General features: G+C 32.6%; 1 protein-coding gene across 8 annotated transcripts in view; it reads right to left on the bottom strand.

Annotated features, from left to right (window-relative positions):
* Trdn (triadin) overlaps nt 1-25712 on the bottom strand; it is a 367236-nt gene that overhangs the window by 276557 nt on the left and 64967 nt on the right. For all 8 annotated transcript variants that reach the window (XM_077801927.1, XM_077801929.1, XM_077801930.1 and 5 more), the window contains exons 3-4: nt 9656-9817; nt 8529-8561 (exon numbers count right to left, since the gene is read on the bottom strand). In XM_077801927.1, the coding sequence (XP_077658053.1) occupies nt 8529-8561; nt 9656-9817 (195 nt within the window). The remainder of the gene's footprint in view (nt 1-8528; nt 8562-9655; nt 9818-25712) is intronic.

Genomic DNA, 25712 nt, shown 5'->3' with positions numbered 1-25712 from the left:
AGCTTGATTTGCTAGGAAACAGGAGTAGATGTAATAATTTATTATGGAGCCAAGAATAAATATGAATTAATTATATTTTTATGGTTTAATATTTCTGGATTGTAATAATCTTTGATTATTTTAATAGTCATCATAGGAAAAAGGTCATAAATCTATATGCTCTAACATAATTAAAACATCATGCATTTTGATACGGAAATGTAGACAGATGATCTATTAGAAGATCTACACGAAAATATCTTCATTTCTGACATTCATTAAAATACAGTTTAGTGCTGAATAGATGATGGAGTCAATCTGCCCAAATTCAAATCTGATTCCAATATTAATAGCTGTGTTAATTTTATTTCTTATCTCTTCTGTAAAATGAGGTTAATAATAGTCTCTACCTCATAAGTTTACATGAGAATCAAAATAAGTTAAAGAGTAAAGGCTGTAGAGCAGCACCTGGCATCAAGTAAACATCACCTGAATACTGATTATTATCATTATTATTATCCCTTGTCTCTCTTTCTCAGTAAATGCTAAATTTGATGATGACAAGATTTATGTCTATTTTATTTCACTTTTAAAGTTTCAATGCCTAACAGATTGATTGGCATGTAAGAACCACTTGATAAAGAAATACAACATGAAAAAAATTTTATTCATGCGTATTATAGAGGGCAGTGGTACACTATATCTTACCTGTTTGACACAACTCTCAGTTTAGTAAAATGACTATAGTTGGAATCTTTGAGAAGAGTAAAATGCTACATTTTTACTTTCTATTTCAAATACTCAGAAAAGTTTCATGATTTTACTTCTTATGGCAATCAAATGACATATCTGTAAGGTATTTATAAAATCCAACACTGATTAATAAATTTTAATACTGTATAAAATTTTTAATATTGTTTTCCTGGAACACTAAAAAGCTGAATGATGAATGAAGGTAAATAAGCTTATTTTAAAATATATCACCTGTTTCAAAATTTATTCTCTGATGTTTGTATAAAAATAAGCAAATTATAATTAAGTATACTATACTAATACAAAAACATTGGCTATCAAATATCATGTTCATTTCAACAGAAACAAATTGGAGGAAAGGTTTAAAAATAGAATGTGCTACTTCACCTAGCTTAAAGGAAGGGAACAAAAACTTCCCTTCCCTTTGTTCTCTGGGATTGGTACTATTCCATTTCTCTGGCACTTCCTATTAATGAATGGGGGAGGGGGTACAATGATTTCTATATTTTTTGTCTAATAATATTTGCTTACATATTTATGTATTTTATAGGTGGTAATAATAAAATCTGGGCTTTTAGGAAATACATTTATACAGCACATCCAAAAAGACAAGTATAGATTTTAGTGAACCTCTTGGTAGCCCAAGTTGGAATTTTCAGGTGTAATGGGAAATTTTTTGGTTGTCCTGAAGAAACCTACAAAGAAATAATCAGTGATAAAAATCTCTAAATCTTCTCCAAATTTGAAGTGAAGATTCACTTTATTGGTTGGGTTAACTTTCTTACTTTTGAGTTGTTTAATTCTAAACTCTATGTCTACCACAGTGCTAAAGGTAATCATTAAGCCAATACATTTTTCCAAGACTCTCTGAGCTTGATTGCTTGACCTCTACTTGGCACTTGGGAAAAGAGGCTAGGGACTCCCAGGAGGAGAAGGCTGATGGTAGCAACAACAAATGATAGAGTGTGCAAAATAAGAATGAGCTTAATTTGTAGCTAGGTCTCTCTGAGATATTTTGTTATATTACATGTAATTTTGCTTATGATAAGTAGTTTTATCTTGCCTAAAATCATAACAAATGTATAGTTGAGTACTTGATAATTTTGTCTAAGATTTACATGACCACTTCAAAGCATGCCATTTTTCTCTATCACACACTGTTAATAAATGCAAAATATTAACAATTCAAGACTTTAAATAACAAACTGAAGAAGTTAAAAAGATAATCTTTGTCACCAAGGCAACTATCCTGTTTTAATATGACAACTCAGTTTATTAAATTATTATTAGCATTGTGTATTTCAAAGAATGCTTCTTATCATTGTTTTCTCTAGACAACTCTAAAAAAATCAGATAATAAAAATGCCTTCTTATAATTTTTTTCTCATTTTGATATTAAAATTTTAAATTATTTATTCTCTTGAACATAGAAATGCAATTGCTGTTTTTAAGATGTTGCCAATAGTTACGAGGAAACAAAAGATTAATCATGGTAGATGAGCAAATGTGGTTATCTATTTAATGGCTAGTTAAATAATACTAAGGAAAATATTTTACTGAATTCTCAATATTTTAGATAAATACACCAAGTATGTGTAGGTATCTATATTTATGGGTGCTTTCCCAGTCACATTGACAAAAAAACAACTTCAGAAAACTGCACTAGTTACCATGAATGAGTATAAAGAAGAATATTTTCTGCTCCTCCAGTACATATTATTTATGATTGAGCAGGGGTTAAACTCCAGACATAGTGATAAGCAGGTACTGAGGATAATTACTTCAGGAATATTCAAATCCATAAATGTAAAATAGATTAGACTTTTATTTTGTTATGTTTTATTACTTGGTAAAGTAAGCCAAACTTTTTCAGGAAAAATAATCACCTCGTGTTGCATAATTATGAACCCTACAAAAATTTTCAAACTAAGTCTACTATGATGGAAACTACCTAACCTCATTTTTGCCATAAACCCTATAATCTTGGTTATTATGTTTTTCCTCTGTGTTTTATTTTCTCCACCCATAAAATTAGATACAATTTCACATGTGTACATAAACTGGACAGGGGGGAAATGAGCACAAATAATACTTTTATTAGATGATCACAAATTGAGTTTGCAAATATGGATGAGGTTTTATGCTATTTTAGTATGAGCACTTCATATTTGATAATATACTAGAAATGATCATGTGGCTGTGTATCAGAATCATCTGGGGAGATTTTAAAACATTTTCTGAGCTGCAGCCCAAATTAATCAATTAGCTTGCCTTGATGAGGAAACTTTAGGTTCAATGATTTAAATAAGCTCTCAGGTAATTTTAGAACCACAGTTAGAAGATGGAAATACTGCCTATATCAATGTTTCTCAAATTTTAATGCATATATGAATCACCTTGGGATATTTTAAAAATGTTGATTTGGATTCTATCAGTGTAGATGGAGCCTGGATTTCTAAACTAGGCCCCCAGAAAATAAAAGTTGCTGGTCTATGGACCATACTGTGAGTTAAAAAGCTGTAGTTCAGATGAAACTCATGATAAAACTATTAACATAGGACATCACAATTTAATCATAGAGGGAAAAATATTCTAGTTGCCAAGGAAATGGATATCAGTAAATACAGCATCATTGTCATACAGATGTGAGAACTGAGAGCCACAGAGGTTAAGTGATTTAACCATAACAGGTTTAAAGTACAAGGTGAACCAATACAAATGCATCTTCACTGCATTCATTCCAGTTTATTACAATTATGTTTAATATTTTGATACACTGACCTGAATAGAGTTATCAATAGTTATGACAATGGTGGTCTATATCAATGTGATAGTAATATTAACTTATTTTGAATTTTATCATTCATGTTTTGGTATTTTTCTTAACAGTAAGTTTATATAAAGTAGTCACAATGTCTAAATAAAATATGACAGTATTCACTTATCCTTAACTGTCTCCCTTACTGGTCTCACAATGCACAAATTCTCTTATTTTGAGAATTACTCTTTTGCATTACAATGGCTCTCATCCTGGTTGTGAATTAGAAATATATTTTAGATATTTAAATAATTTTGGGGGGGATGGAGTATAATTACATATTTCAATTTATTATTTTTTAAAACAAAAAAAAACATTAAAGAGATATAGTTCACATTTCATAAATTTCACCCACTCAAAATATACAATATAATAGTTTCTAATTGTTCACAGAGCTGTGAAACCATCACCCCAATCAATTTTAGAGCATTTTCATCACCCAAGAAACTCCACAGCATTATCATTCATTCCCAATCCCTCGACCCTATCAGCAAACTATCCTCTACCTCCCATAGGACCTCTGAGATTCTGAGTTCACAAATCTGAGTTTGGAGGTTGAAGGTTGAAGGTAATCTGGGATTCTGAACTTAAAACAAAAAAGATACGTGGACATCTGTGGGGTTTTTTTCTTAGGTAGAATCCACTATGGGAACACTATCACTCTTTTAGTTTTAGGAATTTTTCCTTTCCTAATCACAATTCAAGGAGCTGAGGGCTACTTCCTACTTCCCTTTCTCTAATTCTAGAGTGGGCCCAGTCCCCAGGCCTTGACTAGTTGTCTGTTGAATCTTTTGGCATACTGGTTCCAACAAAGGTACGTTGCTCAGTTCAGATCAGTGAGAGACAAAAAAGTTGTTTTAGCAGTAATATTTGGGGAAGACACAGGTTCTTTCTCTGGGTCAGTAAAGTAAAATGATTTTGGTCTCAAGCTTCTGGTGTGAATAATTTCACTAGGTAAGGAAAGCATGCCTGAGAACAAAGCAAATGAAACGGGAAGGAAAGCAGAGTCCGAAGCAAAACATTGTGTTAAACATTATACAAAAGCTTGTATTAAACTATGGCCAGAGCCTGCTCTGCTTTGTATCTTCCCATCTCTTGAACCAGTAAAGAATCTTTTCCACTAAGCTAATTTGAATTGGGTTTTGGTCTCTTTTTGAGCAAAATAATTGCAATTAAGACAGTTTTTGAACCTGAATACATGGTTTACCTACATCTTCAACTACCTGGAGAAGTGACTCCCTCTCCCTGTAGTTACAGGTCTGATCAGTGTTGAGAAAGAGAGGCAGCAGACAGCAGGAAGTTCCCACAGAGCCCGTGGGCACTGTGCAGCAGGAAGGGAGGTAAGTTTCCATCTAGACCTCTTTAGAAGAAAAATCCAATGATAAATGTATCACTTAACAATGTTACTAGGGCCTACCTAGTAACCAATATTCTGAGGCAATGAATTTTAACAAGTTTAGTCACCTTTCCATTCTCCCTCCTTTTTTCATTCACCATATTTTCCAGACACTCAATATTCAGCCTGGTTTAAACCACTGAAAATGCCAGCAAAGACGGATGCAACTGAAGCTCTGGCACACAGACTTGTCCATCTATCTTACTACCAACGATGTGATGCAACCTTCCAAATGGCCTACTCCTGAAGTCTTGAATATTTATGATGTTCCAATATCCTGGCTCTTCTTCATCCACTCTGACTACAAAGAGCTACTGTGGATTCCAATAAAGTAAGAAAAATACACAATGAAATAACTAAGTTTAAATTTACTAGGCAGCTCTTTTCAACTTGCAGAGCTTTAGGGTAATTTAAAAACACAGCTAAGGGAGAATGTAATCTGTTTGCTCTAAATAAAGGAGACTCTTCCTTTGCCATTGACATGCATCAAGTATAATCTCACGGAATGTCAGACTTTATATTTGGGTCCTGCTCATCCTTAAGAATATTTTCTTATTTCAAAGATCTAGTAGTTAGGAAGCAAGGACATTAAACATAATGTAAAGGGACTTCTGGTGCTTTCCTAGAAGGCAAGAGATAAATCTATAACCCAAGAGGTCACCATATCCCTAAAATTGAAGTCCAGGTTTTACTGTACAAAAGAAAAAAAATTAGTGTGCATAACTTTGAGTAACTATGATTATTCCTTCTTAACTATAAAGCTAGATGTCAGGAAAAGGCATTATAATTCATAATTTCTTGTTAAGAGACTATCATTATTACTTAAAATTACATATTTGAAAGGACATAAATACTGTGATGATTATTCTCTAATATAGACTTATTACAGATAAAGGTTTAAGTAAGAATAAACCTGTAAAAAGAAGATAAGTATTTTCATTATATTGCACTTGGAAATGTTAGAGCACAAAAATTACAAAGCTATATACCTGCTAAGGATTTATACTTTCTGTGAATGTTTGCCTCAACTGAAAACTTACTAAAACATAAATATTAATATAAACTACAATAATGCTATTAGTTTTATGATAAGCTAATACTTCATTTTTTAAAACAAATGGGAAATTGCTAAAATTCTTGTGCTATATGCGTGTGTGTATGTATACATACACACACAGATATATATATATATATATATATATATATATATATATATATATATATGGTACCAGGGATTGACATATGCTTTAAGACTATTGAATTCTCTTTCCCTCAGAGTCTACATTTGTTTCTGTCACTTAGCTTAGTTTTAACTTTGACTTAGGATATTTTTGAATTATTAAAAGAGAAATAAAACTAATTCATTTTTCTGAAATAATGCATTCATTTGCAAAATTACTGTTATTCATAGTTTCATCCTGCTTCAGTTCAGATCCTTTGTGCTAACCTCACATAAAGACCTATTCCTCATCAGTGTCAAATATGCAATTTATTAACTATTTTATCTCATTTACTATTTCATTTGCTCATTTACTCATCAAATTCTTCAACTTGGTCTTCTCAAAATTTTAAATATGAAAATATGTACAATAACCTAGAATGTGATGGGAATAAGTTCATAGAATCTCTTCACTAATAATAATGCTAAAACATAATTTAATGCAGATTGTACATTATGAGTGTTTTCTAAGAGAGTACATACTGATTTAAGATTCACATTGCCTATGACTCTACCAAGGAAAATTTATATATAAAATAATAATTATAATAAAATATATACACTTTAGTCAAATTATAACCAACAGTTGTCATTGCATAACTTTCATACCCAAGGTAGAGTATGTTCCTTAAATGTCATTTTTTTTCATGTAATTTTATGTGGCTTCAAGTAAATTTTCTCCTAGTTTTGAATATGAAATCTTTCAAGATATTACTATACATGGGAGGTTCAACATATATTATTATTCTTTAGACTATTTTGACTAATTAGCATTACTGACACATCAAAAAACGTACCTTGAGCAAGTATTTAATAAGTTCTTGACCATTTGATAAATCAAGACAGTAATTTTAAAAAGTAGTTAAATAACTTTGTGTATTTGCAGTTTATACTAATGATTACATGGAAATGAACTCAAAACTAATTCCAAAGGAAAATTCAAATAATAGAGGCTCAGTATTAAAGAAGTAGATATCAACTTATGGAGAGTATAACCTTATGATCTTCTTATAGAATGGAGTTTATAAGTAAGAAAACATTTTTTATCTGCTTTTCCTTCTTCATTTCCAATAGCAATATGCATGTATAGGAGTCACTATTTCAGACGATGACCTAATTAACTTAAGAGTTTAACTGTGTTCCAGTCATTATGCACTGGAGACTAGCTATAAACAAGAGCCTATTTCTGACCTCTAGATTATAAAGACTAATCTAGAATCTCTAAACCTGAACTTGATGACAGAATTCTGCTTTAAATTCCTCAAGTCTCATCCGGAATCTGTGTATTAGCAAACTCTTTCTTTCTTCTCACAGAACTTCATAAACACATTCACTTCTAGATGACTTTATACATGGATTTCACTCGTTCAGCTCTGTTTTATTGCAAAAGTTATAAATTCATATTCTCCAAATTAGCATATCCTTAGTGAATTTACCAGAGCAGTGGGGCAGCCATCATCTGCTCAGATCCACACTTTGATTCCAGTGTTTGAATACAGGTCTTGGGAGAGAGCAACAAAAGCCAATATGTTCTCCTCTGGAGTAGATAGCTCAAGAGCCAGCTGTTAGACATGTGCAGCAGTAACTAAAATCAGCATTATATCAAGTCTAGCCAACTTTTGGCTGTTTTTTCCCCATACCAAATGTGCCTCAGGATTGTATTCTGCATCTCTGCTCCTGGACATAGTTCCTACTTACTGCAAAAATCCCTGTCCTTTTGAGGCTTTTGTTCCATACCTTTTCCTAGGCATATTACCACCAATACTTGGCTACAACAATCCCACTAACTTACTGAAGATATTACCTATTCCTGAAAGGAATTCTTTTATGCCATTTTCAATCTCCCTGGTTGACTCTCCTGCTTGGGGGTGATACATGACCCATACTAACTTATATAATTTTGCCTCTGAATCATTATGTTCCACAGTTTTTTAACTGCTATATACCAGAGCTATCACCTAAAATGCAATATAATACTGAAAATAATAAAAATAAAATAACGCAATAAATTTTGCCATGATGAGAATAAAGAACATGGTATCAACATCCTCTGGGCTATTTCCATGGCTTCAAATTTCTCTCTTTATTCCTGAAATCTCATCTCATAATGGTGTATGTACAGATGGATTTGCACTAGTCTAGGGGAAAAGGCATCCATTAAATAATCAACTGAAAAATAATGGAATCAACTTCATTAGAAAGAATTGAGTGTTTATCTTGACTATAAATTTTCACCTCATCATTAAACAGCCTCTGTATTAAAAAATAAATTAAGGTAACAAAACAAATGAAATATATTTGAGTCATATTGAAAATCAACAGTACAAAAAGAAATAACTTATTCAAAAGTAAAAACCACTGACCTTTTTTTTTCAAGGGAGTCTCCTCTGTGTCTCCTAAACCAAGATAAAAAAAATACTGAATTAGAAAAAAAAAAAAAACTTTTAGCATGGCATAATATGGTGTCCTTATTAACTCATTTTCTTTTGTTTATTAAAAACACTATTATTTTTGACAATGACAATGATAGTTCTTACTTTACTTTGCTTCCCAAACTCCAAAGTATGAACTTTGTTTATATACATTTATTTCAGATGGTTTCATTTTTATGAGTTCAATAAAATTGTGGCAGTGGTCCAAATTATACATTATAAGTCACATATCATATTAATTTTAGTTTCTTTCCCGGTCACAGTGACTACTTACCAGGGCCAAAACAAATATAAATTCATACAGAGTCACAGAAGGGGCTCTACTATTAAGAGCTTTCCTGTGAGTCAAGGCTGAATACATAATATCTGAAGACCGACTGACCCTATAAAATGTCATTTAAAAGACAAAATCACTGGGCTTTTGTTCTTTTCATACCCAGTGAGAGGCAATTTATGTATAGCTTAAATTTCCTATTTCCTTTTATTCATTAATCATATATGAGTGGGCACATAAGTGAGTTGCCTAACTGTTGTGACATTTGCAATGTGTCCTTCCAGTCTACGCCTCCATTTGGTTCAATAAATTTACTCTTTTGATTGTGCTTTTAGTAAGATTGCTTTCTGCTATTTGACTATGGATATGACTTATGTATATAAAACATTTATATGTATTTTTAATTTTACTGTTTTTATTTTAATCTTCCTAGAGATAAATTTAAAAAAATAGCTATTATTATTATTATTTTTTTTGCCAGAGAATATCTATTGTGGGTTTATAGTCATGTAAAATAAGACTCTCTCAGCTATAATATCACCCTAATGGTGTATTTAATTTTGACATCTTTGACATAATGGCAGAAAACCATAATATGAAAACCAAATAAAGACCGATTTACTGCATGTGGCTGCCTATTAAAACACTTTTAGGATTCAGAAGTGTTTTCATTTGGGATTAGTGGGAACCCAAGTGCCCATTTGGGCTAAAACCTAAGCAAGTCACTGTAATTCATGTCTAATATTGGTCCTTGTAGTTAGATACAACTTTCTGTTCTCTGTACCTTTATCAATGTCCTCATCCCCTTCCTCATCTTCTTCATCACCTTCAGATGAAATGATGTCAGACAACAAAGAAAAGAAGCCATAGATCCAGTCTGTGGTTTCCTCCACCGCATCATGTACAAGTTTTAGAGGATCTGAGCCAATCTTGGCAATAGAGCTTGCTGAAAGGAATTGAAAGTGAGAGAAAATGTTCACAATCATTCTAGAGGAACCTAAGAAAACATGTTTTTCCTGATTTTTTTCCTTTTGACATGACTAATATGTCAATTTCAAGAATTCAAATATCACTTGGCTATATATATTGCTCAGAAATACAAACTCAATCTTGTTGTAGTATGCATGTGTATTTAATTAAAAATAAAAACTATAGAGCACCTATAGTAGCAAATACTATGGGATCTGTAAGAAAGAAACTGACAATTTGAGAAGTCTGTAATCTAAATAGGAGTTTAAGAAAGGGGAAAACAGGAATGAATCAAAACAATATATATTTTATTACCCAAAATGCATATATACCCTAAGTTATAGAATTCAGGAAGGGAAGACATCATTGTTGGTCTATTATACTTAGTAGCATCATGGGAATGATGGTTCTGTAAATTTTCACACAAACAACAAGGTCTTCAAGCAGACTAGATCAGTTATAGCTAAATTAAGACTGATTGGCATATTTAATTTGTGAAATATCAGGAAAATCTGGAATTGTTAAGCTAGTGATTATGTCAAGTTCAAGTTAATTCAGTTAGATTTGTCCTTGTTAAACATACCTGTACTTAAAAAAAAAAAAATTTGAACTTCTAGTAACTGCAATAGATAAAACTAGTAAAAAAGAAAAACTATAAATCCTCCTCTGTTTCTCTCCTGGAAGATAAAGACATTGGTAAAATGAGAGATCAAGTAATAAAAAGAGAAAACTTAGGGATTTCCTAAATGCTGTATTGTTAATCATATGAAAAATGCTCCAAAGAGCAAGAGTAGCCTTTCAGGTCTGATTGAGCAGATAATCTATCTAGAAATATGGTATAAACTGTACCTGATTTTTCATTGATATGTAATTAAATTTTAGAGTATGGTTTCTTAATTTTAAAAACTATTTTAGCTTTTCAGAGAATCTTCTCCCTTTGATATATTTAAGAGATCAGAATTATACCAATGTATTCTATCATCTAAAGTTACTTCAAAATTAGTCTTTCACTCTGATTGAAATGGAAAGTTACTAAAAAGTTTGATTAGAGGAATAAAGTATTTTGACTTATGAAACTCCTGTATATTGAGGATTAAAATGTTGGCAGACTGGAAATAGGGGGACAGTAAGGAGTCAACTGAAACTACTTAGAAGAAAGATGATGTCAATTCTTATCAGGTGGTAATAGTGTGTTTGATGAGATGTGGTCAGATTCTGAATGTATTTCAAAGGTACAATCAGTAGCATATGCTTTCAATGTAGCTATGGGATATGACAAAGATATCTAGTAAAACTTCAAACCGTAGGTATGAGAAACCAGAAGGATGAAAATGCAGGAGTCTGAAGAGAAATTTGTTTTTTGGTTATTGTGGGTTTTTTTTTTTTTATGGTGCGGGGATAGAGTAGAAAAATAACTGAGTTTTAGGCTTCTCAAACATATGTTGCATATTAGACTTCTACAAGAAGATTGAGACATTTGTACAGTTCAATATGATCTACAAAACAGAAAGTTCTACCTGAAGGCGGGAACTTGGGAGTCCAACAAAGGATGTGATGTATTCCAAACCATGAGAGTGAATGAAATCACCAAGGGAAGGACTGAGGAAAATTATAACCTTTGGAAGACTGAGAGATAGATGATGAGAACAGGGAAAAACAACAATGGATTCTAAGAAGGAGAGATGAGACAGAGAAAGCAAGAGTAAGAGAGAGAATGAAAGAACCAAGGGAGTGTAATGCACTAGACATTAAGTAAATAAATCATTTCAAGGAGAGCAGTGGTCAAATGTCAAATGCTCCTGATAGGTCAAGTAAGAGGATGACTAAAAATATAACTCTGGATTTAATGAAGAGAATGTCGCTAATGACCTTCAAAGAGAACTTCAAGTGGAGTTCATTCAAAATGGAAGAAATTGCAGGTATATATTGTACTGTAAATGATGGATATTGAGTAATATTTGAAGAAGGATAGGATTATAGTTGGGTTTTTTTCATTTTTAACATTATTAAAGTGGGAAGTATATTATTTGGTTTATATTAATGAGTAAAATCCCTGAGAGAGTAAAAAAAATGATTAGAAAGCATTCCTGGGAAATTATTATTTTATTTTTTATTCTAATTTGTTATATATGGCAGAATACATTACAATTTGTATAACATATATAGAGCACAATTTTTCATATCTCTGGTTGTATACAAAGTATATTCACACCATTCATGTCTTCATACATGTACTTAGAGAATGATGTCCATTTCATTCCACCATCTTCTTTATCCCCTTGCCCCTTCCCCTAGGAAATTATTTAATTTTAAATTTTGTTCTGTGGGATTGGTGGAACACACAGATCATCCAATGTCCTCAATTTATAAAATGTTAGCCTCAGGGAAGCCTATCTCTATGATTCATCTATAATGTGCCTTTCCACTTTACACTCTATTTTACTGCATTCCAGAGTTTCAGATGAGCAAAAAATTAGTTGTCTGAATGGGGAGATTAAACCTTAGAAAAAGGAAATGAAATGCAATTTTATAATTGCAATTGAGAATCTTGAAAGAATTATATGTAAAGACCTGGATTGTACTGGCACCATTAAAGGCACTTTTAGCACCGGAATATTTTATATCTAGTGGAAGAATATTGCAAATGGGATTTTTTATGATTGAAATAGATTGAAACTATTTCCTCATTTTCCTCCTCCTAAAATTGAAGAATTTCAATATAAAAATGCAACAAAATAGGCACCAGTTTAACTGTCCTTATGCTTAACACACATTTTATATATATATATATATATATATATATATATAAAATATATGTATATATCACACACACATACATGCAAAGAGAGAGAGAGAGAGAGAGAGAGAGCGAGCGAGCGACATCTCTGGAGTATAAGATATAAGCTTAGGATAACTTTAGAATTTTTTTTTCTGTCCTGGAATAAATATTAGTAATCTCTCCAAATATGCAGTTACACTTTCAAAAATATAAGTTACCTGTGGCCAAATGAAGCCCCAATATTTTATATGGAAAATTCTGTCTGTATATATATACAGAGAGACTGTATATATATATATATATATATATATATATATATATATATATATAGAGAGAGAGAGAGAGAGAGAGAGAGAGAGAGAGAGAGAGAGCCTGGCTCTAATTTAGTCATATAAGACTATTTTCAGGATGTTAATATTGCTGGCTTGAGACTAACTTCTAATGAGTCACATGGACAATGTTAAAATTCTAAATACATACACACACACACACATTTAAATAAGATAGTAGTCTGGAAATAGATTCTTATTCCTTCTTTGAGACATCATATCCAAACAATATCAAGGGGGAAATATTACACAATATACCTAAAACTTTAGTTGATGTCTTCTTCTCTAAGAGATGCTGAGATAATTAAACTTTCCTACCTCTTACATTTCCATGAACTAATTACATTGCCACAATGAGAATTATCATAAAATAATAGTAACCACACATCATTCTAAGAATTTTTCATACAGTAACTCACTTTTTCTTTCAATAACCTAATGAAGTGGGTATATTATGTTATTCCTTCGATAAATATAGGGAAACTGAAACACAAAGAACAGATGCCTATGTTTACATACTTAGCAAGTGAAGGAGCCTGACTTGTACTCTTAAAATAAGTCTCAACTTTTCTGTTATATGCTATCAATCAAACAAAAAACGTGAATTCGAACTTTGTTTCAGAGTAAGATTTTGGGTGGGCAGATTGTAGAAGTAAATGTCTTGCTCTTAAAATCAGGAAGAAAGACCTTGTTCCATGGGATGGTAAATCTTGGAGCTGCAGCAGTCATCTTGTAACCATGAGGAGTGTAACTGACTCATTGAGGAAGGCAAAGGTTAAAAATGAAAAGAATCAATTCTGTGATGACATGCTGAGGCACTGAATTATCCAGTCACCATTCCTTCAGCACTTCTGTTATATGAGATAAGAAATGTTTCCCAGTGTTCAGGTCACTCTTAATTATATCTTATATTTCTTATAGGAAATTGTATCATGGCATGCAGTGGAAATGGCTCTAGGTCACCTGTGGCCAGTAATTGGATTTTTGGCACTGATAAAAAAAAATGCCAAGAGAAAAGTTTAAAGTTACACAGGATTTTTATATGTCATCTGATTTTTGGAGCCAAATTATATACATACTAAAGTTTATAATGAAACTCTATGATGAGAATCAAATTAGCTATTTTCTCTGCTTTCCTCCTGAAGAATCAATTCTATGCCCTATTACTTTGACCATCAGCCTTATGTTCTTTAAGTTTTGTTTAACTCTTGTTGATCTTTCATATCCTGAGAACAACAGCAATTAATAGCTCCAAATTGGGCCCTAAGTTTACACTGAGACTATTCAAGCTTCACCTTCCTACCAACACCATGTCAAGATTTGTTGGATCCAGAGACAACAGAAAACCAAGTGATGGTGATACTGCCTCAATGTAAAATTTCAATACTTTGTACATTGCAGATTTTTCCATTAATTTTGTAATTTTAAACATTGCATGAAGATATTATCTTTTGAATTTAATAAATTTTCTGAGGCCTCAAATTTTATACCCAAGGCAAGTGCTTCACTAACTTCTGTCTAGTTTTAAGGTCTCCTCCACCTGATAGCTAGGTGACAGTGAGATTAAATTGGTCGTATCTATAAAATGCATTGACACCTCTGCTTTTCCAAAATATGTATTCTCCATCAAGACCTCAATCTCTCATACCTGTTATCTTCATGCTTTTCTGTATTCCAATTTATAATATACCCAGTTCTAGAAAACAGCATTAGATAGTGGAAACAAGAATAAAGTGCTCTGCGCTCCAGTTTCCTGAACTGTAAAATGACAGCAAGAATAACTATACCTCATAAGGCTATTATGAATATTGGAGGAGATAATAAATCAAAATCACATAGTACGCTGCCTGGCAACTAAAAAATGTCAGTGTAGAGAAATAAGCAAGATTGCTTGTTGAATGACTTTGAGTCCTCCCATTTTGCTGGGTAGGACCAGTGATGTCCCCTCCCTCAACAGGAGACCTCCACATGCATTTACCTTTACCCAGGATCTTCAAGAATAGTACAACTCCTATGTCCAGGATTTCTTCAGGGACTCGAGAAAACTCTGATTACCCAAAGGATTTACTCCCCACTACAACGCTGCCCAGTATGCACCTCCCCTCAGGATGGCAAGGGAAAAGGGATATCCAAGGCTTCTTCTCCTCCTGCCTATGAATCTCTGCTTGTACCAGATGGTGCTTACTAGTGTTCACTTATTCTGTATAAATTCCTTAGTGTAGAGCACACAAGACACAGCAAGGGATCTAGTAAATGTTAATTAATTATTAAATTTGATTTTTATAATCATTTAATTCAAACATATGGCATTGCTCAACAGTGTAAGCTGCTATAAATAATGTCCTGCCATGGCTTACTGACTGTGACCTTGCATGCAACCTTGGCAGGGTCTATGAAATCCGCACACTCCTTTCATCAGGACTCATGAAATAACTGACACTTGCCCCTTACCTCCCAGCAAAGATTCAGATCTAGATATCTGGATCTAAAATGAGGTGAGAACTCTCTTCAAATATCATAAATGTTCCCTAAACTAGGAACAAGTAAACTTGTATGTATACTGATAGGAGTACCTTGTACATAGTTGTGCACACTATGCGGTTAACTAAAATTTTAAAAATACAGATCCTTCTTTCAAGACAATTATGAAGCACTAAGCATGTGTAATAACTCAAGCATAATATAATTAAGAATAGTTTTACCATTGCTATCTAGGTTGTTCTAATTTGGACATGTGAAGAAAAGTGTTTTGCAATATAGAGAGGTAACATTCTACACCTAAACAATTATAATTTTAGGTGACTAGTTTCTTCTTTTTGTTACAGACAAATCTATGAATTATTTTGCTTCTGTTGGTGAAAGTTTCATCATGTTAAGAAAAATTTAGCAAATTATGTTGTCATCATTTAATATGCATTGAATTATATGTCAATTTTTGCTTGAATAACCACAAAATTTGTCTTTGTCTTGAGGGCAAAAAGGTTTCCTTAGAATCTTTCCAGTGGGAAAACAGAGCTTTGAATGTGTTTGCTGATTCTTACCTACTCTCTAAAATGAGAAGAAAAGAAACACAGTTAGGAAAAACATAAAGATGTTGAAATCCGAATGTTGTATCTTTATATGCAAAAGCAATGATTGTTTCTGCTGAGTTAATGTATTTCTTATAGTCAGAAACACAGCTGATGTAGCTCAGTGGTAGAGCAGGAAACCCGAGATTTGATCCCTAGAACTGCAAAAAGAAATGAAATATAGCTAAGATAATGCAAATGCTTATGTAATAGTTTGGGCTTGAAGCTTGGCAACCTTTATAATTTTGTAACTGTCAACTATTTCCCAAGGATAAAAGCTAGAAATACTAATTAATTTAATTATGTTTTAAACAGAACAGATTTGAAATGAAAAGCACTCACAGTGAACTTAATGTTCTTCTGAATCTTTGGGCTCTGCAGTTCCTGGTATTGAGAATACTAGGCACAGGTAATTATGAAAAAATAATCAGAAATATCTGCTTTTGCATTTACTATGCAACTTGGTGTCTTCATCAAAGTAATATTTACTCAATATTTTGCTATGTTTTTAAGGTGCAGTCTGACCTAACTGGAAACAATTTTCTATAAGTTGGATCATTGGCATTTCTCATATTAGGTTATTTCAATGCTGTCACAACTCTTGTCTTTAATTTTTACCATCACAATGAAGGTTTCAACATCTTAGAGTCAAATACTGTTTTTTTTTTCCTCTCCTATGACTTCTGTTTTCTTATTATTTATTTCATTTCAAATTAAAAATAAAGCAAACACTGGATAAATAAGTAACACATTCAAAGTTAAGAATTCAAAAACTATTGAACCAACAACTTTATTCCTCTATATCTAAGCCCAAAGATAAATTTATATTCTGTCAGTAGAAGTTTCTAAAGGTACACTAGTGGAATTACTTCTCTTCTATTATATTCTTTAAGAAAAGAATATTAGAATATAGCCAAATATAATAACATGATTTTAAGAAAAGGTATTAGAAGACAGCCAAATATAATGACATGATATTTTGGCATCTGTCAATAGATTTCTATTGTAACCAAAATGCTAGTAATTTATAGCCCTAAAGTAATAACTAAAATAATAGCATTTCCACACAAGAAGTATCTTGAGATATCTTTTTTGATATCTCATTTTTTGAGATCCTCTGTTTTAATCTATTTCTATTGGCTCTTTCAGATTATTTACACTAAAGTATTCATTTCAGCAGACTAGACAGGGCCTGGGAGGAGAAAAGGTAATAATAATAAATAAACAGAGAAATGGAAAATTAAATGCTATTGCTGTAGTATATGTATTAAGTAATTTTCTTTAAAGTAAATAATATTTTTATCAAGCATTTTTACATTGAACAAATGGTGAAATTCAAGCTATATTGTAAAATTTCTTTAAAACTGAATATGTAGTTTAAAATATTTTTGTAATTATTTAACATTTCATGATTAAGTAAAAATACAAATATTAGATCAATTAGTTTCAGAATAATTTATTAAGTTATGAATTGATTTGCTAAATGCTTATATAGAGAATCTTTAAGATGCTTCTGTAAAGAGAAATAGGATGAAACTTCATTTTTACATATTTAAATGTGTTCTTTTAAATTATTGAATATTATGTTATTGCCATATTCAAAACAGACATTACATTTTAAAGGAAGGACATTCAATAAATTGTATGCAATCACCAACACTAAGTTACAAAAAAGAGTTAACTTTAAAACCATTGTCTCTGAAAGAATTTTCAATCAACTAGATTTTTAACATAATAACTGTATACAGAGGTTGAAATACCTGAAGTAGATTATCTTTACTTGGAAGCAACAACCCTCAGAAGACACTGAAATAAAAAGTTGGATTAATGAGATTCCCATAGTAGTTCTAATTTTAACCTCACTGTGAAGATCCATTTCATAAAAAAATTATAATTAACATATAGTTATTTTCCCTGTTCTTTAAGAACTAGGAATAACCTAAAAGTTATATTTAAGATCCACTCCTGAAAAAATTACTTTCTTTACATGGGTAGAGAACAAAAAACAGAAATTTTTTGTTTTTTTATTGTATAAAGAACTCACAAACTATAGAATCACAATATATCAGGAACATTACAATGTGAAAAGATATAATATTGTGGTAGAGGAGAAAGTAAGCCAAATCAAATTAGAGGAAACCTGGAAAAATTTTCAGAAAAATAAACATTTAATATCAGTCTTGAAAAATCTGCAGGAGGATTTTAAAAATTGACAATAGGGACAAGGCAAGAGCAATTTAATCATTGCTTCAGAGAAAATGTTAAATGACAGGAATAATACCAAGATTACCAAATAAAGTTGGTTATCTACATAACAATAACAACTCTTTAGTTTGTCATGCAGGGTATTAAAAAGAAATAAATCATCATTTAATAGAGTATAGAAAAAATATTAGGGGGAGTATAATGTTAAGGTTATTTTTCAAGCATTTAGCATTATGACAAAAAGTTTTACATATTAACAATCTTTCTCATTTTGCTTTGGGATGGGTACAGATTTCTCAATAATAGATAAGTTAGTTGGGGGAACTTCTAATTTAGATTTGAAGCAAAGAAATAAAGAGAGAGAGAGAATAAAGAAAAGAGAGAAGAGATTTGTGTTAAACACAACTAGAATTTAAAGGTTCCTGTATTTCAAGATATATAATTATTTTATTTTGACTATTTAAACGTTTTTTTTCAAATATACACAATAGAGACAATGTTATAGAGAATCCAATATCTCCTAGAGTATCATTCAGAGTTGGATCAGAAAAGCAGAGTCACTAGGAATGATAGACAATAAGGATTATATTGTATGGATTTGACAGTATGTAAATGATGAAGTTTTAAGAGCAGTTTAGACTTCTGCATGTGACATTGGGCATGAAGCAGTAGCCCTGGGGGTGGGGGAAGGGGAGTGGAGAAGCAAGGCAACTTTGGGACCAGGGAGGGATAGGCTAAAATCTAGGAGGATAAACTGGATGGAGACTGCAACAGTCCTCTGACTTCTGGGGCTCCATCTTAAGAGTTGGTAGAGATTTCTGGGAGAAGATGCTGCCCTTCTTCATGGAGCTAAATATACACCTGTGCCAGGAGTTGGAGAAGACTACGGAAGATCTGACAGGAGCTAGCATTGCTGCAGACACAGCTGTTGTCCCATGCCAACAAGGTGAGCCAAGAGATCAACTATAACATGCCAGCAGTGACCTTTTAAAAGTAAAATATGCATGTCCCTGCTTGCCTTCTGTCTTCCAAATCTAGCACATGGTGATTCCTCTTGCTCACCCTAATTCAGAATTATTCAAGAGAAGGAATACTGTAAATGCAGTTCTGTCTTAGCAAAAGTGAATACAAATTCACCTTACCTAGTTTCATTAAGCATCAATATTTTTCTATTTTATTTTCCCCCTTCCTTTAGGTTCTTATTTCCTTTTCCTAGTTTGCCTGATATTTAAAAGTAGATCCTAGATATGTAAATTCTTTATCCCAGATCACTGGATACATTACCATCCATAGCTATTCCATCAAGATTTTTGACAGTTTCTTGATAATGTAAACTAATACAAAATAACGTAGAAAGTCTAAAGTAAATTTTGCTTCTTTCTTGCACCAAATCAGAAATTGGCCAATTGTAAAGGGAATCCTTGCTCCTTTTGGTTATTGAAAAGTGGTATTTTGAAATCAAAGCATTCAACAAATGTACTCATTGCATTGAATTGCCATTGCTTCTAAACTTTTAAATAGAATGAGGAAATACGAAATTCCAAAAAGCCATATATTTACTCTATTTCCAAATAAAACATAAGAGTACAGATTTCCTCTTAATTTCTTCTATTCTTACATCCCTTTCTCTTATGTTGAAAATCTTATTTTGGGAGGGTGTACCCAGGATTGAACCCAGGGGCACTTGACAACTAAGCCATATCCCCAGCCCTATTTTTATTTTTTATTTTTTTGCATTTCATTTAGAGACAGGGTCTAACTGAGTTGCTTAGCTCCTCACTTTTGCTGAGACTGGCTCTGAATTTGCAATCATCCTGCCTCAGTGTCCAGAGCCACTGGGATTACAAGTATGCTCTACACACCTGGAAATCCTGGTTCTTAAAAAATAGAATGATTACTTTTATTTTTCTTCCTGGATTTTTGTTTGAAGTTATAAGAAACATTGACTAAGTCCTTAAATCAACACCATGTAAGAGAACACATTAAAAGAAATTTAGCTATCTATACTTCTCTTTTCTTTAAAGTTATTTCATTTTGTTAACTTTTGTTTTTTCCTTTTATTATTTCACATACATAGCCATACTTAAGAGAGATGTCTATAACTTTAAATAGAAAAAGAATGAATAAAGATTTGTGATTTTTAGTCATCATGCCTCCAAATGAGAAAGGCAGCAAAGAAATGATACAAACATTTGAAAGAAGATGGCTGCGGTAACAATGTTGGGTAAACTAAGACAGGAGTTCAGGATATAAGATAAAGAGCACAAGATCAATAGGTGCTTAACAACGAGAATGGGTCTTTTTCCACCCCTCAATAGTCATTGGTCCTTAGATAAATAGGAAAGTACAGGAGTGCTGTGTTTCTGACTTAAAATATCAGTAGAGCAAGACAAATACTGTAGGATTCCACTTATATGTGGTTTCTAGAAGAGTCCAATTTATAGAATTTTGGTTTTAAGGGACTGTGAGTAGGGGGAAATGGGGAATTATAAACCAGAGCCTAAAGTTTCAGTTGTAGAAAAGTGAAGACATTCTAGTACCTTGCTACACAAAATTGTACCTATAGTCAACAGTTCTGTACTGTATACTTAAGAACCTGGAAGAGGTCAGATCTCATGTGAAGTATTTCTACAAAAAAAAAAAAAAATTAAAAAGGGGAAAATGAGGAAAAAAACCAGGATGATGAATGTTTGAAATGTAGGAGGCAGTCCTGGAAAGAAATGCAATTAGCTCAGTTAGGAATTTTGAGTTTAATGCTTCAATTGAATGACCTTATACAATTAAAAAAATTAAGGAGAGATTGGGATGAATGAAGTGGGATTGGAAGTCATTATGTGTGGAGGTCAGTTATGAGCAAACTTCCTGTCAAGTAGATAAATTAAGAGAAAAATAAAAATGCTTGAGCTGAATTTTACCTTCAAAATAGAAATAACTTTAGTGACTCCCATGGGGAGAATATGAGATATTCCTATTTATTTATTTGTTTATTTATTTATTTTGGGGGGTACCAGGGATTGAACTCAGGGTCACTTGGCCACTGACCACATTCACAGTCCTATTTTGTGTTTTATTTAGAGATAGGGTCTCACTGAGTTGCTTAGTGCCTTGCTTTTGCTGAGGCTGGCTTTGCATTCATGATCCTCTTGCCTCAGCCACCTGGGATTACAGGTGTGAGCCACTGCGCATGGCTAGAATATGAGATATTCTTAAACCTTAATTGTTTAGGAGTGTGTTCCTGCCGTCAGCCTCTAAATCTTAATATATGGCTGTATTAAGGATTGATCCTGATATTAGGTTGAGAGCTACACAGCCAGAGGAGCAGGCTAGAGAGGGCCCATTCCAGCATACTGCTCACTGCTTGTACAGAGTGCAGCCATGACAGCTCCAGCAATGGACTAGGACGATGTTATCTAAGAGGATCAAGAAGCTAATGATGTAAAAAGAGAGTTCTCAAAATCATAAGAAGCTAGGCTTTAAGAAACAGGTGGTGATCAATGTTCCAATGCTGTAAAGTATAATTAAGATAAGGAAGCTAAATATGTCTTGATTTATTAATGAAGACGTGATGTTTGATACAGTTTGGTGGAATGAAGGAACAGTGTCCCATCCTTTCATAGTAGAGGGGTTTGGCTAGAGGAACAGAAATAAAAATGGCTTTAGATAAAAATGGATATGGGGAGGTAAAAGAAATTGGTTTGTCCAAGATAGAAAATACATAAGCATGTTAAGGGAAGGAGAGAATGGGGGAGATTTTAAAGACAGAAGAGAGATGATACTTGATGTGACAACCTTTAAAATACACCTTCCTGGGACTATTTCCCCTCATACATACCCAGACATTCCCTTAAGAGTAATAAGCCTTTTTTAAAATTCAAACCTTCATGAGGCAATAACTGATATATTCCACTATTGTCTATCTCTCCCTCTTCCTCTCCAGGTCCTCCCTCAGCCTCAGTTCTTCTGTCTCTTCATCAGCCTCCGTCTCTCCATCTTTTCCGTCCTTCCTTCTCTCCTTCCCTCCATCTTTTGGATGTTCTCTATATTAGAGTACAATGACCTCCTTCTTCTTTAGGTTGAGTTCTGTTTTCGGTACATTTGTATTCCTGTAAAATTCATGTGTTGAAATCCCAATTCCTAAGGGGTTACTTGAAGCTGGGACCTTGGAAGGCTTCCGTCATGAGGGAAGAACATTTTGGGAATGAGATTAGCACCTTAATAAGTTAGACAAAAATTTTAAAATCATTTTATAAGTGCAGGTACCCTGTCCACCACGTGAGAAAATAGTAAGGCTCTTTTTAGCCATGTCAAGTATCTATAATTTATTAGCCAGAAAGTCCACTCACATCAGACTCTGCTGGCACCTAGATCTTGGACTTCTCAGACTCCAGAACAGTGAGAAAAAAGTGAGTTCTGTTTATAAGCTACCCAGTTTGGGTATTTTGTCATAGAAACCCAAATAGACTATCCTGTGGAAAATGAAACAACATATAAAATGGGGGATGCATAGCTTCTGAAGTATATTGGATTCTAAAAGATAAAATCTATTTGATCTGTGATTTTGAAAAAAAATGAAATACTTGCAGATGTTGTATACTTAGAAGCTTTTAAACCAAAGAAAAACTAGGATCCTGATTTAAAACACTTTTAGTGAGCTAATTGTTTTATTGACTGAAGAAGGAAATGACTGTCACTTTTCTAATGTACATTTGAATAGCTGTTCTGTAGCTCCCATCCTTGCTTTCAACATCTGAGGCCTGGGCACTTTCCCCCAGCTTTTTAACAACTTTTTCAATTGAAATTTTCTCATACTCATCTTTACTATTAGCTGACTTTAGTGGTTTAGAAGTGTGCACTTGTGTGGAACCTAATAAAATTAAACACAAGCATCCTTAGTTAAAATTACACAGTTATTTCACTATTTAATACTTTCAGGACAACATTTCTAAGTTGTTCTTTTGCTGTCACTCAACTGTTACTTTTTGAGGCAATAAGGAACATTGCTGAATGCTAATAGAGTACACTTCACCTCTCCTTCTCAATATGACCCCAATTCACCAATTTTTACTGGCAAAATTATGTTGCAGATGTTTAAACCTGGAAAATTTCCAGCTAACTGGAGCTAGACCCATGTCAAATAAAGGGCATTTTATATTCCAAACAACTTTTGGCTCTCTTTAGCCATGTCAAGTATCTATATGTAAATTGGAGATTCATATTATGCTTTTTATTAATAAGTATGTATATAGTAGGTTGTTATATTAATTAAAATTAATTTGCTTTCCTTTTCTTAAATAAATACAAATAAAATTGGTGTTCAGAAGATGGTACAGCCAAGCAAGCTTCTTGGCATATTACAGACTTGGAACAGAAGGAAAGGGGTCTCAGAAGCAAGAACTTTTGGACCTTCTCTTGCCTTTCTTTCTGCTGCTCCCCTTACTCCATCAAGGGAGGCCATAACAATTAGAAATTAGAATTCCTCTTCCCCAAGGCATGTCTTAGAAATTAGAACCTCTCTCTGACATAGCTAGCCAAAAAATCAGGACCAGTTACTCTAGCCTTTCTGTGCCTTTTTGAAACATTGAAATATACTTAAAATCAAGCCCATTAAATTAAAATAAAACTAGCTACAATTTATCTCACAACTACTGTGTGCCACTCAACACTCCAAGGATTTTATTTGTATTTACTTATTCATTGGTCATAGGACCCATATGAAGCAGGTACCACCATTACCTACAGAGGAGGAAGCTAAAGAGCAGAGAAATGATTTGCCCAAGTTTACACAGATGCTTACTGATGAAATCGGAATTCTAACCTTCCCTGAGCCTATGTTTAGCTACTTTTTTTTCTGGTCTTTAAACACTTGTGATCTTCTGTTTTTATTAGTGTTCTGTAATTTTGCTTATTTGCTTGCTTATCGTGTGTGTGTGTGTATGTGTGTGTGCATGTGTGTGTGTGTTTGTGTGTGTGTGTGTACACAATTTGGTTTAGATCTTACAAATTTTATTGAACAACATGCCAGGGAGTAAGTGATGCAACGGGAACATTAGGATGAGTAAAACAATCCTCACCTTTGAAATGCTTATGGTCCAATCAGACAATTTTTTTACCTTTATTTTAATATATATAAATCTATGAATATATATATATGTAGATATAGATATAGATATAGATATAGATGATATAGATATAGATATAGATATAGATATAGATATAGATATAGATATAACAATGGACTGCATTACAACTCTTATTACATATATAGAGCTCAATTTTTCATATCTCTGGTTGTATACATAGTATACTCATACTAATTCATGTCCTCATACATGTACTTTGGACAATAATGATCATCACATTCAACCATCATAAATTACCCCATGCCCCTTCCCTTTCCCTCCCACCCCTCTGCCCTATCTAGAGTTCATCTATTCCTCCAATGCTCCCCCTCCCTATCCCACTATTAATCAGTTTCTTTATATCAAAGAAAACATTCGGCATTTGGTTTTGTGGGATTGGCTAACTTCACTTAGCATTATCTTCTCTATTTATCTTTGGTGTGAATCATAGCACTATCACTTTTTCTTTATTCATTTACTTATTTGTTTATTTAATTGTTTATTAAGTTTATAGATTCTGCTTAACATTGTTAAGTATTAGAAAAATAAAGGAAGTTAAAAACAAAAAGCCATTTTTAAAATGAAACTAATGGATCAGTGGAGAAGAATTATATTTCACATATTAAATATATGCAACTTGTAAGAAGATTTCTGAGTAAGCAGCAAGTAACATAATGAAAACTTACAACAGACAGACTTGATTTTCCCTAGACATTCTAGAAAAGTTTATCTAAAGAAGTGAATTTAAACAGAATGTTAAAAGATTTGTAGTTGGTCTTAGACAAAAGAATGGTCAATATCTAGAACAAATTTAAAATTTTATAATTGTTTTTATCTGTAAGTATAAATTAATAAATCTCACTATAAGATTTAATTTGCTAATGGATGAACTTGAACATTTAACAATGGTTCACATGAATGGTAAAGAATACTGATTTCAGACTATTGGGTCTTTTTGACCCCAAAACCTATCACCAGCAAAAACCTGGGAGCCTGACATAGAGTGGCTGACTTTTTATTTTTTAAAATAAAATGACATCTGGTTTATAATTATAATTTCAAAAGAGAATTTAATATTTAAAATTTAGAAACAATATAATCTAAGAATGAAGAACATTTCTTTAAAATGAATAGTTTTTCATTAGCCTTTTTCTCGCTTGATAAAGGATAAATAACCTCTTTTAGGGTCTGGGAATCATTGGACTACAAAACTCTGTACTTCCTTAAGGTACTCATAAGCAAACTAGATCTGGGTAATACAAAGCATCCTTTTAAGCGTAGAAACCAAGAAGACAAAATAGCCTGGGACATTGAACAGAAAATGTGGAATTTGAGATAAGACTTAAATCAGAGGAAGAAGCACACAAAATGT

The sequence above is a fragment of the Urocitellus parryii genome, chromosome 8 (genome assembly GCF_045843805.1).
Source record: "Urocitellus parryii isolate mUroPar1 chromosome 8, mUroPar1.hap1, whole genome shotgun sequence".
Lineage (NCBI taxonomy): Eukaryota > Metazoa > Chordata > Mammalia > Rodentia > Sciuridae > Urocitellus > Urocitellus parryii.
Note: the sequence above shows the minus strand (reverse complement) of the source record. Positions and strands in the feature narration are given on the sequence as shown.